At 35.3% G+C, this 13,995-nt stretch overlaps 1 protein-coding gene across 5 annotated transcripts in view; it reads left to right on the top strand.

Annotated features, from left to right (window-relative positions):
- The window catches only part of LOC121321820 (janus kinase and microtubule-interacting protein 3-like), a 32,125-nt gene that overhangs the window by 5,404 nt on the left and 12,726 nt on the right, over positions 1–13,995 (top strand). For all 5 annotated transcript variants that reach the window (XM_041261049.1, XM_041261047.1, XM_041261046.1 and 2 more), the window contains exons 2-4: positions 3,227–3,456; positions 8,431–8,916; positions 13,077–13,292. In XM_041261049.1, coding sequence (XP_041116983.1) covers positions 3,322–3,456; positions 8,431–8,916; positions 13,077–13,292 — 837 coding nt within the window. In that variant the 5' untranslated portion in view covers positions 3,227–3,321. The remainder of the gene's footprint in view (positions 1–3,226; positions 3,457–8,430; positions 8,917–13,076; positions 13,293–13,995) is intronic.

Below are 13,995 nucleotides of genomic sequence, written 5' to 3'. Positions count from 1 at the left end.
ATATGAGAGATTAGATTAATCTGTATGAACAGTATATTGATTGATTATGGCATTTGTCATTAAATATATGTTCATTCAATGTTATAATGTCAGCAGTTTGTTCTGAAAGTGAATAATGGAGTAAATGTGACAAATGACTCGTATTGGATGGGGCTATAGAAATAATGAAATAATGACAGCTGGCAGTCTGGGCTTGTGTGATAGATCAGCTGTGCTGTTTCATTACAATGATCATATTTCTTAGCAAGCCTTTAATTAAGAATGTTCATTCATTATTTTAGTATCATTAATGTAGAGGAGCTGTATCTCAAGTTTACAAATATTCATGTAACATTATCACACAGCTGAATGCTTGCCAGTAATCATCATATATATTATATATATATTATATATATATTATATATATATATATATAGATAATATTTAATGTATATATCTCATATATATATATATATTATTTGACGTTGACGTATATTCTGTACTAAATGAACAAATTCACTTAGACAAGACACGAAATCAGACAGTTAATGTAAGACTCAAAATAAACATATCAGACATCCTACATAGTTCAGAGACTTCCAGTTAAAACAACTAATCTTAATCTAAACTAGTGTATATGTTATGATTGAGTGTCTAAAGTTACACATGCATATTCAAGAAAACTGTATGAACTGTCTGTGAAATTTAATCATCACAGAAAGCAGTTCAAGTGCTTGCATGTGGGTTTCTGTTTCATAGAAAAATGCCAGTACAGTGTGTTGGTCATACAAAATATTGCACCAGTGGATTCAACCTTTAGATCCGAAGATTGTGTTTGATTCCAAGCTTTGCTAACCAAGCTGGGATCCAAATTCACAGAGGCCAGGTCTTGCTATCAGGACAGGGAACAAATCCTTTCAAATCCTCTGAAGCTTACCACATGCAGTTGAATGATGATTAAAAGATGATATTCATTGACACTCTTCTAAGCTTTAAAGGACTTGCAGTATAACATATATATTCAAGAATACAATTTCTTTCTTGCCTGCACTGTATTGTGTATGAAGTCCAGACTCATCCTGTACATTTTTCTTCCAGAGAAACTGAATGATTAAGGGGACATTTCTGACTGTATTACATCACACTTTGGCATTAAGCTACAGTCATGCCATCTGGAATACAAATGAATGCTATGGAATATCCTTTGTCCCCAAAAATGTACAGTGCCACTGTGATTAGAATGTAATATATTTATTGTAAGTTTAAATACAAACTTGATTAAAGCAGCAAAGAGCTTATAGATGCATACACATGTAGCAAGACCAGATTTTGTTTTTATAAAGTACACACTTACAGTATATGTCCTTTAATTAACATTTCATATGTTTGATAGAACAGTGTTAAGACTTTGATGACATCATGTGTCTTAATATATCATTTGTGATAACGTACATACTATATAATGAAAGACTGTTGTCATCTGTTTCAATATACTGTAAGCCTATTTAAGCAGGACTGTGTTCTCTTGGGTGCCTGCTGTTTTGTTCATACACCTTCATCCTCTAGTTTCAGTTGTTGGATCCAAGTCCATTTGATAATGCATTCAGTGACCTTCTCAAATATTTCCCAGTACTTTACATATTATATCCTGAAATGGCACAGATGTGTGCAATACTGCACATTGGATTAATTTGCATTACATGGAAACGCAATATCAGATTATTTACCAGCAGTACATCTGCTCATTTTGAGGCACGCTAATGCTAACTAAATTTGCATCGATCTCAATGATAAATTCCCAGACAGGGTCACAGAACACAGAAAAAAAGACAGATGAGACTTGGAAAGTTAGTCCCCTTCGGTACAAAAAGTCATTGATGTTGGACAAATAATAAATAGTATTATAACTACAAAAACTATAAATACCAACATTTTAAATCCTGACGCAGATTTTCGGACATAAAATATATGAAATAAATACATAAATCATCTTTTAACGTCAGTTACCTCTTTTAAGATTAAGCCAGGTAACTTCTGGCATGTGCAACAATTACATTTATTTGATTCTACTGTAAGTTATCCTATAGTAGACATTGATTATGTTTGGGTATAGCCTTGTCTTTTTTTTAATTAAATATTATATATATTATATTATATTCATTATAAGAATCTGTGAACTTATTGGGGAAGACTGTGTGCAGAATTAAATAGCATCCTCTGTAGTGCAAGTTCCAACACACCCTGATTATAGAAAATCTGTGTGGTCAACAGCGAGAACCATTACAATTGTTCTATTTATGCGTTTTGTCTAAAGGTGAGTCACAAATGCTTACAGCTAATGACTGTCTTTATTATTAAATGATAGCCTGTACAATGCACAGTATTATTTTGTTGGCAAAAACAGATCATTTAAAAACAAAAACAAAAAAAAAAACACTGATATATTCCTCATCTTTTCTTCTCAGTTCAGATTCTTTTGTTGTTACTGCAAAGAATAACCCCAATTGATGGCAATGTTGAACCTGCTAATCCCCTGGTAAAACACTTCCTTTGGTTGGTCGGGTTTTAAATTAGAAAGGGTTACTGGGATATACTGAGGTCAAGGCACTAGCACATAGTGTAAGTAGATTGAAATTGTCTGATTTAGTATTCTGTTGAAGACCTACATTCTAAGAATATATGACAAGGGTAGGGTTGGTGAGTGTAATAAGCAAAAACAGTTCAAGTAAATGAACCAACCAATAAAACCTTACTCGTATAGTCCAATACTGTACATGTGAGCAGAACAAAGATTTGATTTACTAGTAATCTTTTACTCAATATTTTTGTTGATGTTTTTCTACTCAATGTTTTTTTTTTTGTTTTTTTTGTTTTAATATATGCAGTCTATACAGATATAGTTCTGTTTGATTTGTGATTTAGTTTGTAAATCTTCTATCTTTCCAATTAAAATTCACAGACAGTTCTCAGGCAGAACTCGGTGATCACTCTGCCAGCGGCTATTTACCTTCAACCTCGTAACTCGTTTTCTATCACATAACTGTCTATTTGAATTGAACAGGGCCTTGCCATTTGGATTTATTTCAGAGCCACATTGATTCTCTGGTATAAAATGAGTTGCAATTAGTGAGTAGACTTTCTTAACTGCTAGTACCATATATACTGTATCTTAAACCACTGCACTCATTAGCAACTCCATAGTTAGTTAATTGCTAATCCCTGTGATTTTATCCCTGCTGTATTTTAGGTGGGAAAGAAAATGTAGATGAAAAGCAACAGGAAAGAGAAACCTCAAGCCTCAGAACGGAGGGTTCTCTCTGCTGGGGATCACACCATCTCACAATGTCAAAGAAGGGTGCAGGCAGCCGAGCTAAGGGAGACAAACCTGATGCCTTAGCTGCTTTACAAGCTGCCAATGAAGAGCTCAGGTCCAAACTGACAGACATTCAAATCGAACTTCAGCATGAAAAGAGTAAGGTGCGCACCTGTTTCTTTTTTATTCCACTCTGCTTAGTAAAGACGTAGCTCTGCTTTGATTTGCTGACGTACCGCCTGTTATAAGCCAGACTTTCTTTTGGTTTTAAAGTTGATGGTGAAGGATAAAAGTCCAGCAATGAAGATGTAACTAAATTATACTGGAAATGTACAGACAATAACTCCTCAAATAAAGTATGTTTTTATAATCTCTAGTGCAAGATAAAACTGTGTAAATCTTTTCAAAGGTTTCAATGTTATCCTTAGCTACTGTCACAAATCAGGACATGCTTTACAGATATTGTGATCCTTCTCAATCTTAATGCAACAGATACTCCCATGGGAACAAAATGTACATGGCATCCATTTAGGGTATGAAATGCATTATCTTCACTGTCACTGTCAAAATAACCAATTGGAATCAAGATAGTTATTATAAAGTTTAAGGTCACCTCATAGACATAGCAATGTTAACAACACTGAAGTCTTCAATTAATCCTCGCTGCAGCTATTACAGATAGGCTACTTTAAACACACTCAGCCAATCCTCAGCCTTTCAAAATGATATCCAAGCGTAACAAAGGTGCTTGATATTGGTGATGGGGGTCTATCATGAGCCTGTCTGTCTACAGCTGGCACATTGCTTTGTTTAACAAGCCCCGCTTTGATATCTGTTTTATAAATGAAAGGCTTTCCACATTCTAATACCTATGCCCTTATCATACACAGCCCCCAAAGACTTTATGTGCAGAACTGTGTTGAACTATACTCTTGTTTGGATGGAAGTGGGATTTATGTTCGTATTTGTGACAGTGGAAAAATACATAACTGTGCAGTGTTCCATGATTATTAGTATTACAATTCAATAATTCACGGATTTGTTTAATTCACGCCACGGCCATGTTGACAGTAAATTGGCTTCACCAATTAGATGTATTCATTGTTTGTCTTTTTGTTCTTTTACACAAAGCACTGTATATTATATACAGTACATCATACACTGTATATTATATACTGTACCTCATACACTGTATATTATATACTGCACATCATACACTGTATATTATATACTGTACATCATACCCTGTATATTATACACTGTACATTATACACTGTATATTATATACTGTACGTTATACACTGTATATTATACTACCAGAAACGCAATCAGCCTTACACTGTTATTATATACTGTACATACACTGTATATTATATACTGGTATATTATATACTGTACCTCATACACTGTATATTATATACTGCACATCATACACTGTATATTATATACTGTACATCATACCCTGTATATTATACACTGTACATTATACACTGTATATTATATACTGTACGTTATACACTGTTTTTTTTTTTTTTTTTTTTTTTTTTTTTTTGAGTATACAGATATTAAGAAGATATTATGTTATCCCAACATTACATGAGCAATATGTTATTATAAACCCCTTCAGGGGTTCAGGGGTTTTAGCAATCCTCATTTGTGAAATAACTACAGTATTCTGTGATCATTCATGGGGTATGCTGTGTGAATAGTAAAGAAAATCTCTCAGTGTCTCTAGATATTGATTATGAAAGAGTTTCCACTGCAGTAATATGGTCAATCCCTTGTGACATCCATTGTTTTGTTATACCAGCAAATAGCATTAGGCTACACTAGTGTATTTTCACGTGTCATAATCTAATGTTCCATTGATAAATCATCTTTAAGTAAGATCATTATTTTTTAATTGATGGCAAGTATATGTTAGGTCAGTTGAATTACACCACTTATTAAGCATGCAATATATTGATCACCAATTTAGTTTTATTGGCTACATTTTAATTGAGATTAGTAAAGTTCATCATAATGTAGCACTGCTATCATAAGGTTAGATGCAACTTTTCTATATCATTTAATATTTCTCAAGAGGAATATTAACATACGTAGTAATTAACATGAACGCTAAATTGAAATACCCTGCACTACTCCCAGTCAAGTGCAGCTTGTTCTGGAACCCTGTTTGTTTAGTTATCAGTTCTGGATTACATGCTAGGCTTGTTCAGAGTCACTCATTCATGCATGAAACATCCACGATGAATGTGTCCAAGATCAATATGTTATGATTATAAAGAACACCTTTATAATCAAGAACACATTTTTTAACATTTACAGTTATGTCTATAAGGATTTAGACACTTGCTTTGCTGCACAGCACCTCAACAGACGAACTTGTTTTGTATTCAATAGACATCCCAGGCAGATTCCCTGTGGCAATAGACAAACTGCAGCGGCTGAATCAGATTAATATTCACATGGTGTTTCTTTTCTCCTGTTTCTCCAAACTGAAATCTTGAATACAATCTTAATGAAATATAGATGTGAAACTGCTACTTTAAGTAAATTATATCTGCCTAAATTGTAGTACATATACAAGGGTGAAGAAATGGTACTTTGCTGTCAGTCATCTATTGATGAGCTAGAAGACACTAATGCACAGCACACTTGATCAAAAGCATTGCTGATATCTCTGATTTATAACCATTTTGTGACAAGTTTCTGTAATATTTCAATGCTGACTGACAAGCAATTGAAACTCCCTAGAACTGTCGTGTTCCAAGACTAAATTAGAACTCTGATAACTGGGGTAGCAAGCCAGAATGAGTGATGCAGGAAGTCACACAAGCCAGAATGAGTGATGCAGGAAGTCACACAAGCCAGACTGAGTGATGCAGGAAGTCACACAAGCCAGAATGAGTGATGCAGGAAGTCACACAAGCCAGAATGAGTGATGCAGGAAGTCACACAAGCCAGACTGAGTGATGCAGGAAGTCACACAAGCAAGACTGAGTGATGCAGGAAGTCACACAAGCCAGAATGAGTGATGCAGGAAGTCACACAAGCCAGACTGAGTGATGCAGGAAGTCACAAAAGCCAGACTGAGTGATGCAGGAAGTCACACAAGCCAGTAGTAGCTTCATATCAGATTTTATATGGCATCTTTTTTTACAGTAATTCCTTTTTTTTTTTGACATTTGAAAATCTGTTGTTTCTTTTGTACTTATGAAATAATCCTGGTAAAACGAACAAATGTTTTTAATAGAGTAATGGGGAAGGATTTACAATCTACTTTATTTTCCTTTGTACTTTTTAACATGAATAACCTTATCACAAGTCCTTTTTCATTGTGATTTCTTTCCTTCTTTAATTAACTTTTATTCATTATACTCACTTTATTCATACACTATAGATTAAAAGAAAAGTCTGTTAGCAACTAAGCTTCGAACTTAACTTCTAATTAAAGTTTCAGTGTAAGCAGGCTACAGAATTTAAATATAGATCCTTAGCAATGTAGTCACTTATTCATGAATGCTGTATAATCCCCTTGGAGCACTGTAACAAAATGCAGTAAAAAGGATAAGGAATTCATGAAACACAAACACAAAGGGATGAATCTGACATGTGTTGTTCCCCGCTGCTGAATTATCCTTTATTTTATTGTTCTAATCCTATTTAATCTTAAGAATTTAGAACAATGTACTGTATCAGAAAGATGTATTTTAATATTGTAATGCATGTTTGTAGCAGCATTACAACAGCAGCTCCAAACAGCAGTGTTAAGATTAAAAACATTTTTAGAACTGAAATTGTAAATGTATTCTGGGCAGGAAACAAGTAGGAAGCAATGCAAGTATAGAATGGAGTGGTGGATTGGCTGCTGATTTACAAAGTGAAGACCCTGTATTGTTTCTACATTTTTTTCTACATTGTTTTTACACAGTGCAACTCTTGACATGAGATATGCTCCATGGTGCGTATATACTAACTTGGCAATGTGTAACTTCATGTGTACATCTACAGAGCTCAGTTGAACTGGTTGAGATAAATGTTGTATTATTGATATATTTTATATATACAAAATGAAAGGTTTAGTGGAATATATGTAGGTGTTTACAGAACATTGAGAAGATGGGTTTTTAATATGTTTCATGATCAAAACTAACCATATATTATGTGGGACTGATTTCACAGTTCTGGATCTACACCACCCTGTAACCCAATACTTACTGGTTCTTAGTGTACACCTCATAATATTGTGTGAAAGATCCTAACACTGAACCATGCAGTAACTGAAGCCATGTTCACACTGTCAATTTGTGAAAGGCCACCTAAGCCCTACAATTTAGGCACAGTGCATACTACATGAAAAAATAACGTAGACACAACACCTGTCACGTCAAACCATATCTGTGTTGTGGACAGTGCAACAGTTTGGTATAAATATGTATATATATATGGTATATATATATATATATATATATATATATTATATATATATATATATATAAGGACGTCCTGCAGGTCAAATTCCAGTTTAAGTATTGGAAAACAAAACTTACGTGAAGATGGTATCAAAAGTGGCAGATATAAGATGAAATGAATAAGGGTGAGAAGACTCATTTTATAAAAGGGTGGCATGCAGGCTCTGCTTGAGAGATGTTAATTTTAGATGTAGATCAGATGTGCTGCAAAATTCTGTAGACGTGGCAGATGTTAAATATATAAATAGTATGCCAGGTACCATACTTGAAATTGCCCTTTTAGTTTATATGTATAAACACACACACACACACACACACACACACACACACACACACACACACACACACACACACCACACACACACACACACACACACACACACACACACACACACACACACATACACACACACATATATATATATATATATATATATATATATATATATATATATATATATATATATATATATATATATATATATATATATATTAAAAACTAAGGGGGTGTATTTAATCTGCCTATGTTTGCAAAATCAGAGCGTGAAAGTATAAGTGGAAAATGATTACTGGTGTTAATATATTTTATACTGCAGGTCATATGTTTTTTTAACATGGTTACGTACATAAATGCACTTGTCATGATGATGCCACATTTTTTAGGTGAGCAAGTTGGAAAGAGAGAAAACACAGGAAGTGAAGCACGAGCAACACAAGTCCACAGTGGTCGTGACGGAACTCAAAGCCAAGCTTCACGAAGAGAAAATGAAGGAGTTGTACTCTGTGAGAGAGACGCTGTTAAGACAGCATGAATCCGAGCTTCTCCGAGTCATCAAAATCAAGGACAGCGAGATCCAGCGGCTGCAAGCGCTTGTCAATGCCTTACGGGATGGAACCACTGACAAGGTGAAAACGGTGCTGTTCACCGAGGCTAAAGAGGAGGCCAAGAAGGTGTTTGAGTTTGAGAAGGTTCGAATGCAGCAGGAGATTTCTGAACTCAAGGGAGTTAAGAAACACATGGAGGAGACTTTGACTCTGGCTATTCAAGCTGACAAAATGAAGGCTGTAGAGATAAGGAGCGTCTACCATCTGCACCAGGAGGAGATATCCAGAATCAAAAGGGAATGTGAAAGGGAAATCCGGAGACTGGTAGGTGTTGATTTTGTTACTTTTATTTATTAATGTACTTTAATAGGTTGTCTTTTAGATAACATTAGATAAGATTAATCATCCCTCCACACTCACTATTAAACGTACTGTCGTATTGCACAAGCCAGGCTAACAACCCATCCCTTTGAAATGCAATAAAGATTGCTTTATTTGACGAATAATGCAACCCTCAATGCTTGCCTAAGAACCGCACACAGCTGTTAGATGTTTCTGTGGAGAACTCTGCTTCTGTGATGTATTGACTTGCTGGCAGATCATGCAGAACTGGACAATAAGTGCTGTTGAATTTCAATGTAAGAGGAACCGTATAGTGTTTGTGTGTGTGCTCGATGGGGAGAGGTGGTACTCTTCCAATTGTATGTCCATACAGTAACAGTGTTGATTTGAAAAACACACTGGTAATTGTATGTATTGTATTAAAGTACTGAAGTAGATCAATAGGGGAATAACCTAATGATTGCAGAAGAACACTTAATAATATACATCTTTCTTTACCTCACTTCTCTACTTATTCAGCTGATTGCATCAAGTGTTCTTAGAAAAGCTGCCAAACATGGTTACTTGTGGATAACCAAATGTAATAGGTTTTAGAGTAGGTCAGGTTTAAGTCCAAGAATTAGTTACATCTGCTCTGAAGTATTGTTGTAACTTCTACAGTATATATTGATTTGCAATGCTATTTGGGTTACAGACAAGACAATTTAAGTAAATCTGTGTAAAAATAAGAGTAAAGTAGTCGCTGGAGCCTGGCAATGAAAAAAACAAAATTACAATACACAGAATATGTTTGAATGCCTTTTTAACCAGCCTGGGCTTCTCTACACATTGTTAACTTTAAACATTGCTTAGTGACTATTCAGAATGTAACAAACCCATTGTCAAATCAATAACCGTGTATATTTCATCAGATTTAAAATTTCACTGAAAGCACTCTGCATGCATCACTTACTATTCAAGGAAGCCTGCTAAGGGATCACACATCATGACTCCAGTGTGAAAATCTAGTACATTTTTATTAACTGGAAGAAAGCTTAGGCAACATGGTGGAGGATAACTGGTTTATGTGGCTAACCTAATATATTCTGCATCATTGCATGTTCAAGAAGCAAGACATGGTACACTCGAACAAACCCTGGGATAATCTTTAAGATAACAACTGGAGCAAAGATCCAGTGTCTTTGATGACAGATTTCTATAGAAAAGCTTTTGAGAAGTAGTCTGCCTGTAATAGACGGTTCAGCAGGATTTGCTGTGAGGCTTTCATCTCTGAACTGTCACAAATAGGTTAAATTTGAAACTGAAAAGAAACAGCACTCAAACATTGGATCCATACATGCAATACCTATGCAGAGGTGGAATTAAGACTCCTATTGCATAGCAGTTTTACTCATTCCAGGTTTTACAATGAGCTTGATTAGCAACAGTGTATAGGTAACAAGCTCAGGTGTGTTTTATAAAATTAAACTTATAGTAAAACCAGGACCAGAGCAAACTGCTATGCAATGGGAGTCTTATTTCCATCCCTGCATATGCCATGACATTAAGTCAAGGACAGATTTAGGTTAATAACAATAGACCAGTTAAGTGAGCCTGGTCTTGGGCCCCCTGTATAAAGGAACACGCCAGAACAACTGAACAACGCTACTGAACCATTTTAATACAGCATTCAGTAGAAGTGCAAATAGTGAACATGAAAAGAACCACAAGAAAACAAGGGGAAATACAGTGAACACACAAAAGAAGAAGAAGAAGAAGAAGAAGGACAAAAGCTTTTCTCTATAATTGAATGTGGCAGGCTGGCGAGTGGATAGAGGCCCAGAGACAGACTGCAGTTCAAAAAAATAACTATTTTATTATAAATAAACACAAAATGAAAGGGCACAAGGGCCAAAACAAAACAATTTAAACACAAAGAAAGACAAAAAGCAAAATTTACAAAAATAACAGTTTCCAGGCTGGGCAATGCCTTCACTGGATTCAAGTTTTCCAAACAACCAAAAAAAACCCAACCTGCTTCCTCAGCTCCCTCTCTCCAAATGAGAAGCAGAGGCCTCCTTTTATATCAGGTGGCTGGGCGCTGATTGATCGTTAATCAACCTAATCAACTAATCAACCCCAGCCACCTGAACATAATAAACCCAGGCAGGTAGGGGAAGTTAACCCCATCCCTGCCAATTTAAAGGGCAGAGCTTTGCTCTGCCACATTGAACCTTTGGTTTGATAGCATCTTTCCTCTTGTGCCTTTGCACCTAAACATTAAAAGGCTTTATATACTGTAAGTGGTGACACATTGCTTACAATACAGTGAGCAATTTCACTTCGATGTGTGAGTAACATTCTTTATAAGCATTGTTTGTCTTTTTCCATGAATATTAACTATAACTGGTGCTACAAGAGTGTTGCTTTTGGTGCAGGATGAAATGTCTTCATTGTTTTAGGTAATTTGCGCACATGATACAGTACATGCCATATTGACCGGTTTTGATATTTAATCAAATGCTGAGCTGAATATTTAAGTGAGTATTCTATTCTTGTAAAACTAATGAATGGTGTTATATGACAAATACTACTGCTGTTTTACTATCCTTTTGTGTTTTTAAAGAGCTAAACCTTTTCTAAATGTAAACGGCAGGATTTCCAGTGACATTGGGATTAAAGCCATGAGGGTTTCGCTAAAATTTGTTTTTACAAAATGCTTTTGAATCATCAGTATGTCGTAATATTTTGCCTTCTCTGGAATCATTACATGTCATTTTATATCGCTCCCTTTCAATAACTATAACGTAACATTTACTATAAGTTTTTAAGCATGTTTTTAAAATGTCATCACTCCCTTCACACCACCTACCTTCTCATGCATGTGCTTGTGATTCTCTGAAACAATCAAAACAGAGGTGAAAAGGTTACAAGTGATTGTTTCAAGTGCTGGGTCAATAGACTGCCTTTCACTGGTAGACAGTCAGATTTAAATGTAAAAGATGCTTTTTGTGCAGTTCCTAGAATGTGGTATGGCAGTACGATTACTGCTTTTGTACGATAATTGCTTTTTATTCCAAATTGAATTTTTATTCACTGAATGCATTTCCGATTCATAAGAAAGGACGGGTGAAAGAAAATGCTTTTGATGAAAGTGTGTCAGGATGTTTTTATGAGCACTCTGTTGCTTGATTATAAAGGTCTGCTGGTAACATTTTCTTAACATTATTAGATGAAGGAGAGCTGATTTACATTTGAAAGTGAACAGTGGCTTTAGGATATAATTTTGTGAATGCAGCTCAATATAGGAGTTATGAGCTATTTCTTTTTTTTTTTTAAGTACAGTTGCTCAATCAGTACAGTACTGGCACCCATTCAGGGTATATAATCCAATGTGGATTTATTACAGCTTCTAGACAACAAACAGTAGCACACATATGCTTACACAGATGTTGTGGATGTATTTTGTCACCCAGCTCAACAGATCAGTTTCAGCAGCTCTATATAGGTGTTTACACATACACTCATCTCCTTCCAGTAGTTTTCAGAATTATGGCTGTGATGACTGTATAGACCATACAATTACAATGCAGTCATTTAGTATTGTTGTGCATGATAGTAAATTTCCCATGATAGCAGTGTAACACTTTATTTTTGATTTCTGGTGATTAAATTCTTTTAGACCCTAACCCTAATCCCTACTTAGTTTTACATGCACCAAAGGCCAATACAAGTGAAAATTATTTATTAAAATATACCAAGATGGTGTTAAACTGCATAGAACTGTTTCTGTTTATGAAAGAGAAAATTGTAACCCTTACTGAATTAAAAGTTTCCTTTCATTTCATCCCCATCTTCATATATTGAACCAGAACTGCAATTTCTTGAAGCAGCATGAGCAGCTCTGACCAGCTTAGTGCTGGCCTTTGGTGATTGATATCCAACACTGGATATCTGTCCTTGTCCAAACCATTCACTGCCTACCATGCCTTACTATAGAATAATAATGTGTTTCTATACATGCTTCAGAGCTGTATAGATAGAAGGTGTTACTATCTTTAGCATTGTGATCTACAATAGTATGCTTACTTTTACGGTTTCCATGGTAACTGTAAGAGCTTTACAGTGCATGCGTTTGTGATTCTGTTCTGTTCTCCTTATAGATGGATGAGATTAAATTAAAAGACAGAGCAGTCTACGTGCTGGAAAAAGAGTTGGGGGTTCAAGCTGGGCAAGCTCAGAGATTCCAGCTCCAAAAAGAGGCTTTAGATGAACAACTTGTCCAATTCAGAGAGGCTGATCGACATCTGAGTAGCCCGAAACGAGAGGTTCCTTATACAAGTGGTGCAGGAGATGCCTCAGATCACTCGGGAAGTCCTGTAAGCACTTTCACCTGATATTCCACTAAACCAGCCGCAAAAATCTTGATGAGGAGGAGCCAGCAAAGCTAGAGCATTTATCTTACAAAAAACGGCTAGGGAAGCCTAACCTTACCATGCTTTTTTTCAGTATTATTGCATTTTGTTATCATACTAATTCAGTTGTAGAATAACGTTAAATGTGCTTTATTAATAATGCTCAGGGCTCCATTCTCAGATTCTAATACATGTTCAATGTAAACCCCCCATGTGTTGAATAGTCAGGTCCTGATATAGTTTATAAGTGCAGGTAGGCAGTCAGTATTGATACAGGGGATATTGAGGATAGCCACGTCTGTCACCTGATCTGAATCCCTGCAACTTTTCCAACGAAATTGAGCACATCGTTTTAGAATCTACCAAAGCTTTGTTGCCATGTTAAGCTCTGTTACTGGTTAATGAAGAGCTTCCAAAAGTGTATTCATTATAATAAAAAAAAGAAAAGAAAAAGTGTGCTCATAATTATTTAGAAATAACTTTCACTGGCCATTTCCTGCTGCTTCAGTCCTGAGGACTAGTTAACTTGCTCAATGAAGACACTTAGTAAGTTTTTTGTGATTATTTTCAATTGCTTGGCTGACTTACATTATGGTCATGTGTCTTTTTTTTTTAATCGAATACTTTTGGGACCTGGAGTTTTTCTTTCTTTCTTTTTTTTTTTTTT

This window comes from Polyodon spathula, chromosome 10, assembly GCF_017654505.1.
Source record: "Polyodon spathula isolate WHYD16114869_AA chromosome 10, ASM1765450v1, whole genome shotgun sequence".
NCBI classification, from domain to species: domain Eukaryota; kingdom Metazoa; phylum Chordata; class Actinopteri; order Acipenseriformes; family Polyodontidae; genus Polyodon; species Polyodon spathula.
This window is presented reverse-complemented; position numbering and strand designations above follow the sequence as displayed.